The 19253-nt window shown below is 56.9% G+C and overlaps 2 protein-coding genes across 2 annotated transcripts in view; one reads left to right on the forward strand and one right to left on the reverse strand.

Annotated features, from left to right (window-relative positions):
* The window catches only part of IPO13 (importin 13), a 35544-nt gene extending 19206 nt beyond the window's left edge, over positions 1 to 16338 (forward strand). Inside the window, exons 7-21 of the mRNA XM_026053452.1 lie at positions 429 to 549; positions 1641 to 1788; positions 2191 to 2372; positions 3134 to 3160; positions 3876 to 4010; positions 4593 to 4736; positions 5147 to 5227; positions 5820 to 5957; positions 6464 to 6560; positions 8400 to 8452; positions 15034 to 15100; positions 15287 to 15345; positions 15610 to 15699; positions 15783 to 15964; positions 16042 to 16338. Of these exons, the coding sequence (XP_025909237.1) occupies positions 429 to 549; positions 1641 to 1788; positions 2191 to 2372; positions 3134 to 3160; positions 3876 to 4010; positions 4593 to 4736; positions 5147 to 5227; positions 5820 to 5957; positions 6464 to 6560; positions 8400 to 8452; positions 15034 to 15100; positions 15287 to 15345; positions 15610 to 15699; positions 15783 to 15964; positions 16042 to 16141 (1624 nt within the window). The 3' untranslated portion in view covers positions 16142 to 16338. The remainder of the gene's footprint in view (positions 1 to 428; positions 550 to 1640; positions 1789 to 2190; positions 2373 to 3133; positions 3161 to 3875; positions 4011 to 4592; positions 4737 to 5146; positions 5228 to 5819; positions 5958 to 6463; positions 6561 to 8399; positions 8453 to 15033; positions 15101 to 15286; positions 15346 to 15609; positions 15700 to 15782; positions 15965 to 16041) is intronic.
* Positions 16339 to 17563: 1225 nt separating this feature from the next.
* Positions 17564 to 19246, reverse strand: DPH2 (DPH2 homolog; the record flags this gene model as incomplete). Its single annotated transcript, XM_026053464.1, has 4 exons — positions 17564 to 18056; positions 18146 to 18331; positions 18401 to 19036; positions 19111 to 19246. Coding segments are annotated over 4 exons (1089 nt in total), but the record flags the coding sequence as incomplete, so codon positions are not given.
* Between the last annotated feature and the right edge of the window lie 7 nt (positions 19247 to 19253).

The following is a 19253-nucleotide window of genomic DNA, read 5'->3' on the forward strand; positions in this document are numbered from 1 at the left end:
TTTGCCTGGGGGGCAGGAGCAGGGCTTGTTGCTCTGTGCCAGGATGTGACTCTGGGCTCTGGTGTGGGTTTGCTTATTAGGCAGGCAAGAACTGCCTCCTGGAGCCCGAGCACTGGGAGAAATGCAGTGCTGGGAGCAGACCCAGAGAAGCACATGGGCCCTTCCAGTAAGGGTAGCTTTAGTTATGATGGTAGTTTGGAAAGGAGTCGTATGTGTCATGACACTGACTGCCCTGTCTAGGAAACCCTGGGAGTGGGGATCAAATTGCAATATTAAGCTGCAATGTTTAGCTAGGTGTTTGTGCGGGCAGATGCTGCCTGTCTTCAGCCTGCCAGGAAAATGGAGGGTACATAGCATGTCCACAGCTGGAAAGCTCTGCAGGAGATGGCAATAGCACCTGGAGACTTCTGTGCTTCTCTTCTCTGCAGGGTGGACATTTCTGACACATTGATGTATGTGTATGAGATGCTGGGCGCTGAGCTCCTGAGCAGCCTCTATGACAAACTGGGACGTCTCCTTACCAACACAGAGCAGCCATCCACGTGGCAGGTAAGTGAGGGACCTGGAGCCCAGGCTGCTAGGCAGGCAGAGAGTGTGCCAGCCCCTTGGGCAGCGGCAGGGAAGGCGGCCCTCGCTCTGCAGTGTTGAGGGCGAAGAGACCCGGTTTGTGAGGAGTACGATCATCTTGTCAGCACATCACTTGCAGGTCATCAAACCTACAAAGGGACATAGGAGCTCTTTAGGGGTAAAGGAACAGGTCGTCTTCTGCTCCTCGGTTCCTCAGTGCAGGCCAGAGAGCAGCTGGGGTCTGATCTTCGTCTTTCATTTTTGTCTGTCTTGTTCTGGTGCTGTGATATTGTGGCACATGATAAATGCTGGAGGCCTTCCATGTCCTTTCTGCATCACCACCTTGCTGCTCTGTGAAGCACCGAGCACCCTGGTTCATGCCAGGGGAAGCAGCTCTGCAAGGGTGAGATGTGGAAGGGCCAGGTTTGCTTTCCATGGTTGCCCCTCTCGGCACTCAGCAAGCTGCCTCCCTGCCTTGCACTCGTGTCCAAAGCWCTGCCCTGAGCAGTGGGGTGAGAGGAGAGCCTCTGGTAGCCCAATGTAGCTGACACTGTGAATGCGGATAGGAAAGCCAGGGAGCTTCTGTAGAGCAGGATAATCAGCATGTATCTGCTCACCTTGACACCCTCATCAGCCAGCTGCTGCTGTCAGATTTGGGTGGCTGGAACAGCACCTCGTTCATCACTGTCTGCAGCTAAGCCAGTAGCCAGCCAGCAGCAGCAGTGACTTGCAGTCTGGGCGCAGCTCCCGCTGTCTGAGCGCTGAGACGGCGCCTGTCACGCTGGCTGAGTCTGCTGACGCTCAAGTTTAGGCTGCAGCCCCAGCAGGTGAGATGCCTGCAGTTCTGCAAGTGTTCGGATAACTTCCACGCTGTCGGTGTGTCCTGCAGGAAGGCTGGGGTGGGTGTATCCTCAGGCCTGTTGTGCATTTTGGCTCTCACTCTGCAGTCATCTCTGTTTTTTCAACTTTCTTGCCCTCTGTGGCTGGAATCTGAGCTAGTCTCTGGTATGTGGGGTGGAGAAAGCATTGGGGGTCAGCGCATGGCTCTGAATGCCCCTCTCCCTCTCTGACAGCACACAGAAGCCTTACTCTACGGGTTCCAGTCCATCGCTGAGACTATTGAYGTGAACTACTCTGACGTGGTTCCAGGACTGATTGGCCTCATTCCCCGGATCAGCATCAGCAACGTGCAGCTAGCTGACACCGTCATGTTCACTATTGGTGAGGCCTTGGCGTGCACCCAGGCTGGGGAGGGAACCCTCTGGGAGGGTCCCCTGCACCTGGGGAGGAGGGAGCCCATCTGAGATGACTCTTGCTGAAGTTGTCCTGCACAGACCTCTGCTGGTGCCAGCCTCTTTGGAGCTGGCACCTTTGTGCTGATTCCTCTGGGCTTTGAGCCACTTGCTGTGTGTTCCGTTCTGCCTACCTGCAGACCGTTCTTGCCATCTGCTTTGGAGTTAGCCCAGGCTCTCTTTTGCTGCAGAGCTCTTGCTATGCCTTCTCAGGGAAGATTAATAATACTAATAGTGAAAAGCAAAGCTGAATGGCCCAGGTTTTAGGGGGCAAACTCCTTGACTGTCCCAGTGCATATGTGCAGTCTCTGATGCTGTTTTGTGTGTGCAGGGGCCCTGTCAGAGTGGCTGGCTGATCACCCCGTCATGATTAACAACGTGTTGCCGCTGGTGCTCCAGGCCTTGGGCAATCCTGAGCTCTCCATCTCCAGTGTCTCCACCCTGAAGAAGATCTGTCGGGAGTGCAAGTACGACCTGCCACCCTACGCTGCCAACATTGTTGCTGTGTCACAGGTACGAGCTGGAGCAGATGGGGCTTGAGGTTCCTAGACACTAAGGATCCCTTTGGGGCTCGGCTCTAGGAGCTGCCAGGRTCTGCTTGGGACCAGGAAGGGACTGACAGAGGATTTGAACCTCTGCTTTTAGCACCAGGGGKTCATCATCCCCTTCCTGAGGGGAATCTGCAACACAGCATGGTGGGTGCTGGGAGGTACAGGGGGAGAGGATTGGAATGTCTGCCCTTTGGTGTTCTCCAGGCAGACCTCTTCCTTTGCCACTTAGGGAGACACAGTACTGGCTCGGAAGGACCATTGGTCTCATCCTCCCAGGTTCTTTCATGGACTCTGAGTGTTGCATTAAATGGGTAGGGCTGGCTCAGAAATGCTGACTGGAGCCATCCCAGGCCCTGATGTGCACCTGTGTACCTTGGCTGCTGAGAGCAGTGTGGTGATGGCCTGCGGGACACGCAGCTTCTTTCTTCTGGGATAACTGACACTGCTTCTGAGCTGTCCTGCTGCAGAGCTTTTTGGGTTCTGTGGRCTCCCTTTTTTGGGTAGCTGTGTAGGATGGGTACTGGGAGGAAAACTTGGTGCAGGATGAGACTTTTGTTCCCTGCCTGTGGCTGATTGTGAAGGGGCCTGCACTGTCTCCTGTTCCTCCATGCCCAAATTGGTATTGGTTGTCATGACCTCCCACTTCAGTCCCACCTCTTTAGAAGTGAAAGGGCTTTCTGCAGCGCTCACACTCTTCATTCTCTGTTCCTTTCCCTTTGGCAGGAAGTTTTGATGAAGCAGATCCACAAGGTAAGAGTCACTTGCTCGCACCCCGCTTCATTTTGTTTGTCTGCCTCAGTTTTAATTGTCCTCACGTGTAAAAGCAAGGAATCCTGGAGAAGGGCATTGCAGCTGGTTTGGGTGGGCCCAGGAACACCTGGCATCTGCCACTGCCTGCTAATCTTTGGGCTCTCTTGGACCAGAGCAGAATTATGCTGGTGGGGTATTTTCCCATAGATGGGAAGGCCTCCAGGAACACTGAACTCTAGCGGTTACAGACCTCCCCAAGCCAGAGGAGGCAGAGAAGCCTCAGTGCAGCAGCAGCAGGCTGCAAGAGGAAAGAGGAGGGAGGTTGGTGTGGGACAAAGCCCCCGTTGTGCTTGCAGCACAACGTTGTGCTTGCAGCAGGTCTGTGCAAAGAATCAGATGCCTGGGTATGGTGAGTGCTGCTGGTATGGAGATCGTTGGGCATTAACCTGTCTTTTCCTGGAAGGGATGCTGGGGAGAGGATAGGTGGCAACAGGAAAGCATCTATTCTCTAAGGACTGCCCTTCAGCATTGCTAGGGAGCTGCCCCTTTCTCTTGCTATGGGTTATATCTAGAATATTCCAGGCAGGGCAAGCTAAGCACAGCAGAGCTTCTGATCCTTCTGGCTAGGTCTCAGACAGCTGTCCTAGCTAGCAAGCAGGATCTTTAACATTTGCTGGCCAATGACCTGCCCTTTTATGTCTTCTCTCCRACTCAGACAAGCCAGTGTATGTGGCTGATGCAAGCTCTTGGTTTCCTGCTCTCTGCCCTACAAGTGGAAGAGATCCTGAAGAACTTACATTCCCTGATCACTCCCTATATCCAGCAGCTGGAAAAACTGGCTGATGAAACGGTGAGTGCCACGTGCCACTATCTGCATCCAAGAGTGGCTTCTCCCACCCTGAGCTGTTGGCTGTAGCCCGTGAGGTGGGGTATTAAGGCAGTGCTGTTGAAAACAAGCTGTCTTTCTCCTCACCGTGAATAACTGTTAATTGCCCAACGCAGGCAGAGCAGAGTCCCACTAATCAGACCGAGCTAGGCTGCAGTTTTTTTCCTTTTTTCCTTRCACCTACTCATCTATTAGACAGGAGGCTCCTCGGCTCTAGCTACCTCTGTGTTGTCTGGATCAGCATCTGCTCACTYGAGCTTCAGCCACGCAGCCTCCTCCCTCTTGTGATATTCCTCATATTGCCCCAGTTGTCCCCACTTGCTCTCAGTTGGAGGATGCCATGATGCTCTTGAGCATCATCCAGGGTCCATCCACCAGTGAGGGTAGGTGGCTCAGTGAAGAGGTGGAAAGGGAAGGCGAGACAGCACAGTGCAAGGAGCCCTCTCAATCACTTTGTCTCAATAGTTCTGGCTTATCAAGATCTAGACGTGTGACTGGTGAAGCACTGCTCTATGTATCACACTTTGGCTTTGTTTTACTTTGCAGCCCAATCCTTCAAATAAACTGGCTATCATCCACATCCTGGGCCTGCTTTCCAACTTGTTCACCACCCTAGACATCAGCCATCATGATGATGACCATGAAAGCAACGAAGTCAAGAAACTGCCAGTGCAGCAAGGACCTAACCCAGTGAGTACAGTAGTAGTTAGATTCTCTGACATAACCCAGCCTGAAGCCTTGCTGGGCACAACTGCTGCCAGGCAGAGAGGCTGTAAAGAAGTGGAGTGAATGGAGAATGCAGTGTGTACYGTGGAGAGGGCAACTAAAACAGCTCCACCAGCTCCTCACTGCTTCTGAGGTGGACAGATATTGCTTGTAACATCCCTGTTGACTGGGCACTGGTCTGAAGACAACTTGGATGCTACCTGCCAGCTATGAGCTTTACCAGGCTGCTTCAGCAGGGAATGAAATTTCCCAGCTCTAGAGAAGGCAGAAGGCAGCAGTCTTTGAAAATTGGATCCAGGCCTTACTTACCATTGAATCTCCCCTCCCAAGTGCCCTAAGGGCCAGTTCTCTTCAGTCTATACTGTTTTTCACAGGTGGTGGTGGTACTGCAGCAAGTCTTCCAGCTCATACAGAAGGTCCTCAGCAAGTGGCTGAATGATGCCCAGGTGGTGGAGGTAACCAGACTCTTCATGTGCTACTGTTTGCAGCTCTGCCATTGCCCTTGCTTCTAAAGGAGGGGTAGGAAAGGACAGCCACTGGATGATGCTGCCAAACTGTAAGGCATTTGCATTCCCTTGTAATTAGACTCCCTTTCTGGGTTTTCCAAAATATTGATGGTGTTTGCTATCAGTTTGCTATCATCCTGCTGTACTTGCCTTGTCTGTTGATCAGATTAGCTCTGTCTGGTTATATAGGCCCTGCTATTATCAGTGAGATAAGAGATGGGGTTTACTGAGTTCTGGTCTGTATCCCTAAGGTGGGAGCTCTGCTCTGACCCAAGCCTGTGTCATCTTTTCTGGAGTTTCCCCAGTTTCCTCAAGCGAGTCATTTGCAGGTGCAGCATCCCAAGTGCTGGTGGGATGCTGTGGGAGCAGTGGGAGCGTCCTGTGCTGTGGAGTAGGGCMGCATCACCACAGCAGATCTGCCTGGCTGTTCTCCACGCCTTGTTGCTACCTCTTCCCTTCCCATATGGAACCTGTCTGTCAAGCCCTGTCCCACTAAGAGTCTCCTGTAGCCTATTGCTCATTTGTCCCTTCTCTTCCACAGTCTGTCTGTGCCATCTTTGAGAAGTCTGTGAAGACCCTTCTGGATGATTTTGCCCCCATGGTGCCTCAGCTGTGCGAGATGCTGGGGCAGATGTACAGCACCATCCCCCAGGCCTCTGCCATCGACCTCACGCGGCAGGTAAGGAGCTGGGTACGCCAGGCTGGCGCTGCAGCGGGGTGGCCCCCGGGCTGCCCCACTCGTGGCTGCATCCCAGGCCTGTCCTGCATGTGAGGCAGGCTCTGGGCTGCAGAACAGGCCTGGTGTCCCTCCTTGCCTTTGCCTCAGCAAACATCTCTCTGCTTCAAAGGCTTCCCACCCACTGCATCTTGCTCCTGCCTAGCCTCAATATCCCATACATTTAGTGTTATAATCTCACTGCTCTGGACTGGTCACCACCACAGGCAGTGCTCTCTGCCTCTACTGGAGCAGTGACCTCAATGTAGGGACAAACCAGGTTCTCTCTGCCCTTCWGTTTTGGGTTAAGTCGTGTGTCACTGCACCCTGGACTAAGGCATGTGTCCCTGGCTTCTCCGTGGCTGTGATGGGTGCAGGGAGTTCTGTGCTGCCCAGCCAGGTTGCCATTCCCTGGGAAGGCTGGGAGTGCAGGGACAGCAGCAGCTTCATTCCTTCTCTGTCTCTTGCAGCTGGTTCACATCTTTGCTCATGAGCCTGCCCACTTCCCTCCCATCAAGGCCCTCTTCTTGCTCGTTACCTCAGTCACGCTGACCCTTTTCCAGCAAGGTACGTGCGATTGATTCTTCTTCATGCTGGGGCTCTTGTCAGGCTGTTGCATGCTTGAGGTCTGGAGGCGTCTTACCAGGAATGGCTGTTTTCACTCCTAACCAAGCTAACATCTGTTCTTGGATCCRTACCAACCCCTGGAAGGTGGGTACCTTCCTTACAGGACTGCAGAAGGACCTTCCTTACAGGCCCAGTGCAAGACTTTGAACTCAGGGGACAGTCTGAGTACTGGGCATCTTGCTGTCTTGCAAGGAAAAGAGCAGGAGCTGCAGTCCCAGCTTGGCAGTGAGGCTGCCTTCAGTGAGAGGTGCTGCTCTTTGTGGGCCAGTAGCGCTTGTAGTGGCCAAGAATCAAGCCCTTGTGTAAGTAGAAATATGTCTCTGGACTCCTGGGGAACTGCCTTTTCAGAGCCACTGCTGTGCTCAGCATCCCCATGCAGGGACAGTCCTGTGTTTGGCTTGTTGGCTGCATTACCTGCTTGCTGCAGAGGTGGAGTTAGGACAGGCCCCTCTGTGCCAGAGCTCCCTTCAGCCTCCTGGTGACTTGTCCTGTAACAAGTGCACAGGGGAGCTGCAGCCTCCTTCAGCTCCTCAGTTCTTGKGTGTCACCCAACAAACCTTGTTTTGTGCTCACAGCCTGGTGCTGGATAACACACTGCCTTCCCCCAGAACAAGGCTTAGAGTTCCCTAGATATGTGGGGGCCTGTGGTGGCCTGTGGTTCCTTGGGACACCACAGAGAGCAAATCCTGTGCTAAAGTGTCACTTGGATCATGGGCAAGTGAGCTGGGCTTATCCCGAGATCATATTCCCCGCTTCTGTCCAGGGCGTGTGGATGTATATGTACAGTACAGTCCCCTTGGCTCAGAGCCTGCGGAGGCAGAACTGCCTCTGGGCAGCGTCAGACACGTCTGCAAGAGAGAAGGGAGGGCTGCTTGGTGAGGGACAGAGCCCAAGTTGTGCCACTGCTTGGACATCATGAGCTCCGCTCAGGCCAGCGGCTGCCCMGTTCACTGGGTGCCCAGGACTCTGTTCCCACCTCAGGGATCATCTCCCCTAGTCCATCCACCCTGAGCAGGGCAGATTGTGCTGCCCGAGCACAAGAGCAGCAGGAGAGGGTGGGACGCTCGACCCTGCCGGGGCTGTGATGTGTCTGTGCAACGAACTGGATGCCAAGGTAGGGTGAGTGGTGCTGACGTGGAAACCTCTGGGCACTACACTGGTCTCTCCCAGAAGGATGCTGGGGGAAAGGCCTTTGTGTGGCTCCTGGACTGAGGGGCTTGCAGAACACCTGGGAAGGGGCAGGAGGGCAGCAGTGCAAGGGGCTCCTGAGCAGCTGAGGCTGGTGACAAGCATGTGCACGCCTGAGCCCRGCAGGGCCTCTCGAGCGTTTGCTGAGGTGTTGTCGTTCACTTGCAGTTATCTTCCATGACCACAGGGTACTCTGAAGACACCCGCTCAGTCCCCACAATGCAAAAGCTCTAATTCCCCTTGTGGAGATGGTGCCCAGCTAGCCCCTTCTCCTCCTCTTCCTCCCCAAGGACACGAAGATCTCCTTGGCTCTGCAGCACCCAGGTGCTGGCTGGAGATCCTGGGGCTTCAGATCCGTTCCTTTACAGTTTCTTTCTGTTCTTGGGTTCTCCAAGTTTCATGATTTTTTGTATGTTTTGTTTCTTTAACTTGCTTCAAGCTGCTCATGTTGCCCATCCCTTTCCCCACACACCCCTCCTCCCCTACACTCCTGTTTTCACTTGTAAATTCTTTCTGTATCACATAACTATATGATGTTGAGTTGCTGTTTGTATGATTTTTCTCTTAAGTTACATCTTTATTATATTTTAGGGCCCAGGGATCATCCTGATATTGTTGATTCATTTATGCAACTCCTGGCACAGGTGTGTTTTAGTTTCTTATTCATTCACTTTCTGTTCTCTCTCTTTCTCTTTTTAATTCAATTTAAACCTATTTTTAGCTTTCTGTTGACAACGTTTTTTTTTTCCTTTTAGTTGAATATCGAGTTTCTCCATCTGTTTCCGTGGAAGTTGAAAACAAAACATTCTCCTTTAGTTCTGGGTTTGCACCATCCCCTGGGCAGTGCCCTTCTCCGCAGGGCAGCCTAGGAGCTGCCACCCCCTGGCCTTTCACCTGGCATCAGGGGCCAAGTGTGGGGCACTTTGGGCTGCTGCTGCAGCACTTGGGTGACCAAATTTAGAGCATTAACTGGTCATTTTGCTACTCTTGCAGCAGCCCCCTGTGACGGGTCCTCCTGGGCAGGGGCAGACTGTGTGCCTGGCTTTCCCCAGGGCCCGGGCTCTGCTGCTGGGGGGAGCAAGCCCAGGGAGCACACGGTGCTGCTGCTTGTCCGGGCTCTCTCCGTAGCTGCGGGCACCATCTGTGGAAAGGAGCCACGTGCCTGCGATGGCATCTGGGCCTGTGGGGCCCTGGGAGTCACCTGGCTCTCATACCTGGTTCCCCTGCAGTGCTGGCCTCCTCCCACCATACCATGCAGGCTGATGKCCCTGCAGCTGCGGGATGCTGGCTCAGAGGAGGTGACAGCAGCTCCTGCAGTTGCAGCCTGCGAGCAACCCCGCGACACCAGCGTGGTGACGCACGGCCCTCGGGCAGGCCAAGCAGCTGCAGAAAGCCGGTGTGGGGAGGACTTCCTTGCCTGTCCTTCAGCAGAAGCAAGTGGGATGGGAAGGGGCGCTTGTGCCCAAGAACCTGCGGAGCAGCAGCTCTGCTGAGGCTCTCCCCTTCATGCTGTGGTACCTCCTGTGGTCCCCCTGCCTTCCTCATCCCACCACAGCCTCCTGCTGCGGAGGCGCTTCGACCAGCGGGCCCGGCAGCCCTCGTAGCCCAGAACAACCCGTTATTTTGCTGGAGGAAGCTGTGGCGGGGCTGGGGCGCGCGGGGCTGGCACGGCGCCGCGGGCACTGCGCACGGAGGGCCTGTACTATGCTGTGTGTGTATATACACCTGTGGGAGGAGCAGCGCTCCACCTTGCTCTCGGCTCCGCTCCCGAGGCGCAGGGAGAAGCCCTGACATCCTTGATGCATTAAGGCCCCTGCTGTGAGGCACGTTACCTGGCCCCTACCCAGGGGGAAGAGCTGTCCTCGTAGCAATGGAAAAGGCTCTGGAGCTGCTGGCGTTGAGAAGGGGCCTAGCAAAGTCGCTTGCTGCTTCATGTCTGTAATGACAAGAGTTCTAATTGCACCAGGCAGGAATTGCTCATGGAAGAAAAATCCACTGAGGGGGCCTCATCACACACCCTGCCTGGTTTGGGGTGTTTGAGCTGGGAATGGCTGGGAGAAGCTCTTCACAGTGCCTGAGACAAGGCCCTGGAATAGATAGACTTCGGTCTGACCCAGTGAGACTTAGCACGTGAGCAAGTCTGTGTCTCTGAAACATGAGTCTGTGTCCTTTTTAAACCAGATATCCCTGATAGATAGACACAGTCTCTCATGGTGGCTCCCAGTCACGCAGCTGACAACCCATCCAAGCAGGTACCAGAGCTGTGGCTTGTCCTGGCTCCCAGTCACCCAGCCCAGCCCAACTTCTCTGTGGTTGTCCTGGCTGCTAAACTGCTGGCCCCCTCTCATGGCAGCTTGGCCCCTGTGCAGGCCTTGCTGGATGGAGCTGGCGTGGAGCAGCGTGAGGGAACCACAGCTCGCTTTGTAAGCAATGTCCATACATACTGCTTTGAAGTCCAGGTGTCCCCAAGACCAGTCCTGTCTCACAACTAACACTACAGCATTTTTCCCTTCCTTTCCTGCTAAAAGGTCTGAAATGATTATGACACTATTAGAAAGCGTTTGTAGATTTTCTTGATACCAGTTTTGAAAGTTGTAACTTTTTTACAAGGTTTTCAAAGAGATGAGGATCAGTAAATGGGAGATGTGTGTGAGGTTCATGAAGGTATTCTTCCTTGCTGCTCAGCGTTGGCGAGACCTCAGCTGGAGCACCAGGCCCAGTTTGGCGCACGACACTTTTGTAGCTATGGACCAGAGAGCACAGAGAAAAGCATCGAGAATGATCAGCAGCTTGTAAACATGACAGGGAGGAAAGACTGATCCGAGCCTGAGGAGTTGCATGAGTCTTCAGGTGTATAAAAGGTAATATACTACAGGTGTGGGTAAAACTTCTTTTATTCACTGTGGCTGGGGCAAAAGGTAACAGGATGAAATCACAGAAAAGAGTTGAGGTTAGGCACTAGTAAATCTTTCTAATAGCACAGAGGAACACTCAAAGATCACGTGGGGAGCTGCTGTCATTTGGAGGGCTGGAACTGATTGTTAACAAACCTGTTGCTCCTTAGAAGGAAAGTAGAGCTGATCCTGCCATGAGGTGGGTAAGAGATTAGGCAGCATCTTGACAGTCTCCCAAAACTGTCTGCTGTTTCTTTGGAACATACTGAGTTTCCTTGCAGCTTGAGAGCCTTCTCCGTGTCTGGACACAGCATATTTGTGCTCTTCTGGAGGGAAAAGTGCAGCTGTGCTGCCTTTGCATTAGTCATGCTGTGAGAGCAACCAGTACCCATCCCATCTGCTGGGAAACTCCACGCTGGCCTTGCTGGGCAAGAGGGAGAGAGCTTCTCGGCAGGCAGATGCTGAGGCAGCCTGCTGGCAGCATTCGCTTTGTGGCATGCCAGGCTCCCCCAGACACTGCTGTCTGCCCCAGTCTCCTTCCTCTGGAGGGAAGGCTCTGCCCAGGTGCTGCTGCTGGAACAGGTACAAGGCTTCTACCTCATGGCTTATCCCCTTCGTGGTCCCACTTACAGATACACACAGTTAGAGGAAATTTTAGATCTGCTTTATAGATGGTGTCTCAGTACACCACATATTTTATCTTTTTTTTCATGTGGTAGGAGCTGTTATATGTATCTAAACACGTTCTGCCTGTAGAGTAGCCAGTCCCTTGCTTGGGTAATGCTTATGTGGGAGCATCAAAAAGTAGGTACCTGAGTGTGTCAAGGTGGATATTTTACTTCCTTGCAGTCTGATCCTGTGGCTAATCACACGTGTAGAAATGTGTCACCTTTGCCTGGCTCAAGTTTGCCTGCTTTCTCCTTCCAGCCACTGCTTTTGTCCTCTCTCTCTGTCAYCAGATCCTCTCAGTACTTTCTGATAACTCAGCTTTTTGAAAGGCGTTTCTGGAGCCCATTCCCCCTAGTCCTTGGATTATTCTGTGGGTTTGGGGACTTAAAGATGTTGATACTAGAATTATGGCCAGTTGTTTACTTCTTGCCAGTCTTGTGAAACGAGGAGGCATGCCCTTCTGGCTCCTGCTTGCTCCCACCTCTTAATACCTGCACATTAACCCCTTGTCATAAGCGTGTAGGAAGCTGTCTGTGCAGCTTAAGATTTCAGCTGGCTTTATGATATATTTATTTGGGCATGGTTAGCAGGCCGTGAGATGCCGGTAAGTGCTGCTGATCATATTGCCAGTCTTTTGTTCTGGAAATTCATCAGCTGCATCTTTTTACCGTGCAGCTTTGGGGACCAGCCAGCCTAGTAGGTAGCAGTGGACCAGGAGCTCACCAGAAGTGTCTTTCTGGGGCACTGATTTCCTGCCCTGCTAAATCTGAAGGTGCAGTCAGCCAGCGTTGCTCATTCCTAATCCTTTCATGGTGATGGCTGGCAACTGTGAGACCGTGCTGACCTAAGCCAAATACAAAAGCTAGAGTCCCTGCAGCTATTTTTATTACTCAGGCTTTTAGACTTAAAGTACAAAGCAAGCATTAGCCATAAGCACGCGCTGACYGGTGCTTGCATCCTTTGTCAGGAGGCCCAGAGCGTCGGGAGCCTCTCACCTTGAGGCTGCCGTGGTCAGCACCTCTGCCCTGTATCTGCAGTGCCCATGCAAAGCAGCTGTATTGACCCCAGGATCTGCACCTGGGCAGCACGGCAGTGGGTTCTCGTGTTGGAGGTTTCTCAAACACCCTCTGACCTGTTCCCCCCTTGCAGGTTTCACACACGTGTCTTCAAAGCTACGGTGTGGTTGCTCTGTGTTGGGTTCCTGGGGTGCAGACCACAGCCTGGCTTTCTCCCATCTCCTGTTTCGCCTGTTAACTCTTTCTGCACAGTCTCCAGATCAAGACCTGTCCCTCCTGCTAGCTCTTTAGCTAAGCTCCCCCKCTTCTCCGTGGCTCCCAGCTTTGCTGTTGAAGCTCCCTGAGGTCAAAAGCTCCCTGCCARGCTGTTTTGGGGCCAGGAGAGAGTCTTTGCCTCCAGCAGGATTCAGTGGATCCGGGAGGTGCTCCAGGCTCTCGGAGTCCCAGCTCGCAGCGGGTTGTGCTGCTGGATGTTGCTGCAGGAGCCGCTCTCCAGCCCATCCCCTCACTGAGGGGCTGCAGACACATCCATGCATCCCAATGGTGTCCTCTGACTTGACTAGGAGTCCCAAGGATGCCTGCAAGTAGGGCCTTGCTGGACACGTGAGGTGATGCCCTTGGTGATGGCCTAGCCAGGAGCTCAGCCCACTGCACGTCCTCCACTTTGCTTCCATGTGGAACCAGTTCAGATGTGCCTGGACTGGCCGTGGGTGGAGATGTCCCATGGGAAAGAGCAATCCCAGTATCCAACCACGCTTCCCCCTTGGCACGGACAGTGTGAGGAGCAGGTGCTGCCGTGAGCCTGCAGGAGAGCTTGGGGTCTGCTGCTCTGTTTGGCTAGGAGAAGCACCATGCAGGTAGGTGGCTGTTGTTACCTGGACTTGTTGGAAGACTCTTGTGTCAGCAGAACAGTTTTGCAGTGCAGGACGTGAGTTAAAACCGGACTGGCAGAGCCCAGGAACCTGTGGCTGGATGTTACCACCGAGGGTTAACTACCCTCACCAGCAAAGCGCTGTTTTGGGGTGGAGGGCTCCTAGTCACCCTGCTGGGAACCCAGAGCAGGGCTGGGGACTGAGATGGGCTGAGGGGAGAGTCTCAAAGGAAGCACCTGAGAAGCATCTTGCAGAGAGTCCCTCCCAGGGCTGCTCTGTGCAGCGGCTGTGGTGAGAGGAYGTGTTTCTGAAGCACGGTGCAGCTGCTTGGCCCTAGCACGGTGCATACAGTTTGTATATACACACACAAGTATAATCTGGTCCTCATCACACCAATGAAGGCACCTTTTTATCTGGCCTGGAAGCTCATTCCTGGCACTGTTCCGGGGATGCCTTTGGGGTCCCAAATGCAGGTCCTCTGCAGCAGTGCAGAATACAAAGGGTCAGGAAGGGAGCCGGGTAACCCCGAAACCTGCTGCTCAGTTTTCTCATATCCAGCTCACGTGCCCAGCACCGACCAGACGTAGAGGGTCCCTAGGGGAGAAGCAGGGGTGGGAAATAAGTGCATCTTGCTCCCTGTGGAGGCCGTGGCCGAGGGCAGATGGCCCTGCCTGCTGAGCAGTGCCAGCTGAAAGCCGTCCTTGCTGCCGTGCTGGGAAGCAGGCCCGGAGGGTGGCAGGGCTGTGTAGGGCTGCAGCGGCTCTGCACACAGCTCAGCCCGAGCCTGCRGCATGGAAAGGAGCCAGACTCCCAGCTTGGGTGCTCAGCCCTCCAAAAACAGAGCAGGGCCACCCTGCTGTGACTCTGTCATCTCAGCGGAGCTGGGGCTGCTGTCCCCAGTGTTGCAGTGACAGCAGGGCAGGATATGGGGCTGTGCTGGCCCTCAACTGTGAGCCTGGTGGCATCGTGGTCAGGGCACAGAGGTGGCCCTCCTGTGCAGTGGGGCTACCTGTGGCAGGGCAGAAACCCTTCCTGTGGTTGGGGCAAATGCAGGTAGAAGCACCTCAGTCTTGCAGCTGCCCCCTGCCTTCCCCCAGGGTCGAGCTTGGTGGGAGCAGGAAAATCACTGCAGGACAGTGGCCCTGTTGGGCTGCGCTGTCAGTGGCCCCAGCAGCAGTGGAGCAGCAAAGGGCTGAACCCCACAGTGGCTTGTGGAGTCCCTGGGCAGAGGAAAGGCAGAGCTTTTCTGAGCTGATGCTTCCTTGCTGCTCAGGATGCACCAAGCAACCCTGGCATCTCATTGCCCTCTGTGTCCCGGAGCCAGTGTGCACTGCTGGTGCAGACTAAACGCTGGGCTAGTRCTTGGGCTTAGTGCTGTGACCCCAGAGTCCCTGAGGGGAGAAGGAGACACGGCAGGGCCCTGGCGGCTGCCCCTGTCCCGAGGGCGCTGCCTCTGCCCGTCCCGCTCTGCTGGGACAGGCAGCCTCTGTGCTGGGTCTGTCTGGGGCATCCGTGTGCACCCCGCCTTGGCATCTGTCCGCAGCTTTTGGGGTTGGAGTTCCCTGGCTGTAGCGACTGCCTACATGTTTGACTGATGGTTTTTGAGGGTAAAAGTGATGGTTTCCTTCTGTGCTGTGTAATTCTGCTGTGTATCATGARCGGGCCCAGGTAAGTGTGTGTCCAGGCAGAGGCTGTCTGGGCACCAGGTTCCTGGGAGTCTTTCTGGCCGCCRCTGTAGCACCGTGTTTATTCCATCCATCTGTGTGCCTTGCAGGCTCTGAAGAGGAAGCCAGACCTTTTCCTGTGTAGCAACCTGGATGTCAAGGCAGTGTTTCAGTGCGGTGAGTACCTGGAGCATGGCCACACGTCCTACCCATGTGGACGTTTCCCCAAACCCCACTGCTGAGAAACCAGCCTGCTGCTCCTGCAGGCTGGGAACAGCCTGGCCAGGGCYTGGGGTGCCCCCGAGCTGTTTCGGGGAGGAGTGGGGTGTTCCTGGCTGCTAACCTGAATGCCTCTGCCCACAGGTGTCCTTTCTCTCAAGTTCCCTGAGGCCCCGACAGTGAAATCATCCTGTGGCTTTTTTGTGAGTATTGTGGSTCCCTCGGGCATTTTTGTTCATCCTCGATCATGCAGCAAAAGGGCTGTGCTGCCAGCTCTCGAGTTGCCGGCATGAGAGCCTCCTTCCCAAGGCCTGTCCCCAGCTCCCATCTTCCCTGGAGCAGCCAGGCGCCGGGAGTGGGGAGGGCACGAGGGAGGCTCTGGGGCCTCCCCAGACACAGGTCAGGGGAGGGAGCTGCTGCCCAGCTCCTGCTTTAGCTTTCACTGTCCGGGCCCGTGTGTGTTGCAGACGGAGCTGCTGCCGCGCTGTGGAGAGATCGCCCCGGTGGGACAGGTCGTGCATGAGAACGGCAAGGTGCTGCTGCAGGCTGTGCTGGAGGTAAGGGGACAAGGGGAGCGTGGGCTCCTGCACGGGCCCCTGCACAGCTCCGAGCCCTGCAGGGTCCCTCTGCTCCTCTGCAGGGCATCGGTGGCCAGGCCTCGCGCAGCCTCATGGACCACTTTGCGGAGATCCTCTTTGCCTTGAACAAGCACTGCTTCAGCCACCTGAGCGTCTGGATCAAGGAGGCCATGCAGCAGGAGGGCTTCCCCTCGGCCCGCGTCAACCCCGAGCAGAAAGAGACCTTCAGCCAGCAGATCCTCAGGTGTGTGCGTCCCTCCTGTGACAAAAACCCGCCCTGTCCCTCCCGCCCGTCTCACGTTGTCCCTGTGTTTGTGCTAGCAGAGAGCGTGTGAACAAGCGGCGAGTGAAGGAGATGGTGAAGGAGTTCACGCTGCTGTGCCGCGGGCTGCACGGCACCGAGTACACAGCAGACTACTGAGCCCGTGGCCAGCGACACGGACGCTCTGCCCGGAGCAGCCCTGCCCTGCAAGGAAGCCCCTCTCCTCCCTGCCCTGCTGCACTACGGCTCGTAGAGTAACCCTCCAACTAGAATTAACCCAGCGGGACGCTCCTCGCCTGCAATCGGTGGCTGCATCTTGGTGTCAGCATCTCTCCTTCCCCAGCATGTCCCCCCTCGGCGGGGCCGGGACGCGGCGGGGGGGCCCGGCAGGACCCGTCCCCGCACGGAGCGCCCCGCCGGCCCCCCYGGCGCCCCTCGCCGAGGGGGGGCTGCTCTGCGCCCCGCAGAGACGTGCTGGGCAGGGGGCTCCCCCCTGCTAGTTTGTATGTGTGTGGGTGGGAGGGGGGGCGGGCCCTGCACCTAATTATATTAAGGATATTTCTATGTTGTAGCTGTCATTATTGCAGTGCCCGGATTACGGCTGTCCCTTCCCGCTGGGAAAGAGCCCGGCCTGAGGGGACGTGCTAAATCAAGTCGGCGGCTCTGCACTGCCTCCCCTTCCTCCCCCGTAGGCCAAGGAGGGCAGGAGCACTGGTRGAAGTTGGCCTGGGCGGTCCGGGCACGAGGCTGCCCTGAGGTGGCACCGCGCTCAGGAGGACACAGGGGGCGGCTGCTGGGTGCAGAGGCAGAGGAGGCTGGGCCCTGCGCCCGTGGGGAGCAGGTTTTGCCCCCCAGGGTGCCCTCCCCACGGGCAGGGACACAACTGCCCTCCCGCAGGGCTCTGGGGCTGCGCGCAGGGACAGGAGGGTGTCTCGGTGCCTCCCGGCTCCGAGGGGCTGTTCCTGCCGCCCACTGCTTGTCCTGGTCCTCCGGCTCCGTCTTCCACCTCGGGGTTGCAAAGCACAAGGAGAGGGGACTCGGTCTTGCTTGGGCTGGCCTTTGGTGGCAGCTCCAGGGGGGTGCAGGCCCCACGCCAGCCCCACACGTTTCCCTGGAGCGTCCTGGCCGGAGGGGGGCTCTGCTCACACCACGGGGGATTGTTGGAGACCCCAGGAGCTCTGCTCACACCCCAGGGGAACGGTGGAGGACCTGGGGCAGCCGGGAGGAGCGCGCACAAGTTCTGCCCCTCGCGCAGGGGCTCCGGCACCAGCCCCTGCCCCGCAGCTCCTCCCGCAGCACTGGCTCTACGGGCCCTTCTCGCAGCTCGTGGGAGTCATTCACAGCAGCAGCCCCTGTCTCTTTGCTTTAGTTTGCTAGCAGGACCTGCTAACGTGCTCTTTCTTTCCAGGGGTTCCCCACTACTCTCACTTTTCTGTTCTCTCAGCCTGATTTAACTAATTAATGTGGCTCTGCTTCTGTAGCAAGTACTGCGATCTGTGTTTTCACTCCTCTGCTACCCCACAGCTCTCCATTCTTCAGCCCATGTTTTTTTGTCTGTTAGAAGACACTTCACTTGCAACAAATCTTTTATTTCAGAGATTTTATATTTAATTTGTTTAAGAGCAATAACCAGCCCAGGCCCAAGTCCTGGCACCCGCAGACTCCCATAAGACTTGTGCCCTTTTCCCCAAGGGCCAAACCTCCTAYAGATGGGGCGCTGCCATGAGCCCAAGGGCCAGCTCTGGACCCCACTGCTGCCCTGGGCATCCCTGACCAGCCGGGCGGCTGCTGCTCTCCCTGTGCTGCAGCCTCCCRGGCCGCTTCCGCATGGGAATGACCAGAGGCAGCTCCCTGTCCTACCAGGAGCAAAGCCCAGCTCCCTGTTAGACCRTCGGGGGTCCCTGCACGGGGGCAGGCGCAGGACCCTTGCCACGGCCGCAGCATCAGGCGTCCTGGCGGCCCTCATCCTCGTAGGCGATGGCAATGCCCCGGCGGCCCTGCACCGCCTTGGCCACCGGCGTCTTCCCCAGCTGCTGCTCCAGGCCCCGCCAGCTGCGGGACTCCAGGAAGGAGGCTGGGAAGAGAGAGAAGGGGGGAGCTGGTACTGGAGAGCAGGGAGGCGGCGCCGGCCGGGCTCACCCCGCTCGGAAGCGAGGCACGAACCCGCGGGGCTGATCTCGGCGAGCGCCCGCGTCTGCTCCCTGCAGGCCAGGGCGGCGCTGGGGGGCGGCTGCGGGGCCGGGGGGTCGCGGAGCCGGGCGGCACGCAGCTCCCCCGTGATGAGCGAGACGTCGGGAACGGCGTCGTCCGCCCCCGCTGCCGCCGGGAGCTCCACGTGAGCGCAGGCGCCTGCGGGAGACGGGGGTGTCAGCRCGGCGCTCAGCGGGCCGCTCTCCACAGCCCCTTCCCAGCCGTTACCTGGCAGCAGGTCTCGGAAGTCGGTGAGGTAGTCGCCAGTCCACTCCCGAGCCGGGTTACAGGCCAGCTCCAGCTCGTAGGGGGTCACCACGGGCCGGTAGAAGTCGCTGGAGTCCAGCAGGGAGTTCTGGGCACAGGCCACCAGCACGAAGACRTCCACCTCGGGGAAGTTGGCCAGCTTGGCGGGGCTGGGCTTGCCCAGGGCCAGCGTGTAGCTGCGCTTGCCGGCGCGGCGCAGCAGCTCCCGCAGGTGCTGCAGCACGTCCAGGTAGCCCGCCACGCTGAGCGTGCCCACCACGATGCCCACCACCCTGGCGTCCCGCGCCCGCTCCACCAGGTAGAGGCGCCGCATCAGCGCCCGGTTCACGTTGAAGGTCTCGCGGCGGCCGCGGCCGGTGGCCGGGTCGAAGGAGCTGAAGGGGCAGCGGTTCCAGGTGAGCATGAAGCTGCTGAGGGCCAGGCCCTCGGCGCCCACGTAGAACATGGCGCAGTCCTGCAGCTCGGCCGGCGGCTCCAGCACGAAGCGGCGCCCCAGGTGCCGCTGCTCCCCGGGCCGCGCCGCGCCGGGCTCGCCGCRCTCCACGCTGGAGAAGACGACGTTGGGGTACTCGGGCCGTAAGAGCCGCTCCAGCTCCCCTGCGGAGGAAAGAGGCCGGGAATGAAGGCGGGAGGCGGCGCGGCGGTGCCGGCGCGGGGCGCGCGTCACTCACCCATGGCGTGCGCGTAGCGCAGGTCGCTGAGCACCACGACGCGGCTCCGCCGCTCGGGGAAGAGCCCGCGGAAGGCGGCGGCGCAGGCGGCGGCGTCGAGCGGCTGCCGCCCGAAGAGGTGCAGGGCGGGCAGGCGGGCGGCG

This window comes from Nothoprocta perdicaria, unplaced genomic scaffold, assembly GCF_003342845.1.
Source record: "Nothoprocta perdicaria isolate Ctin4 unplaced genomic scaffold, notPer1 scaffold_0, whole genome shotgun sequence".
NCBI classification, from domain to species: domain Eukaryota; kingdom Metazoa; phylum Chordata; class Aves; order Tinamiformes; family Tinamidae; genus Nothoprocta; species Nothoprocta perdicaria.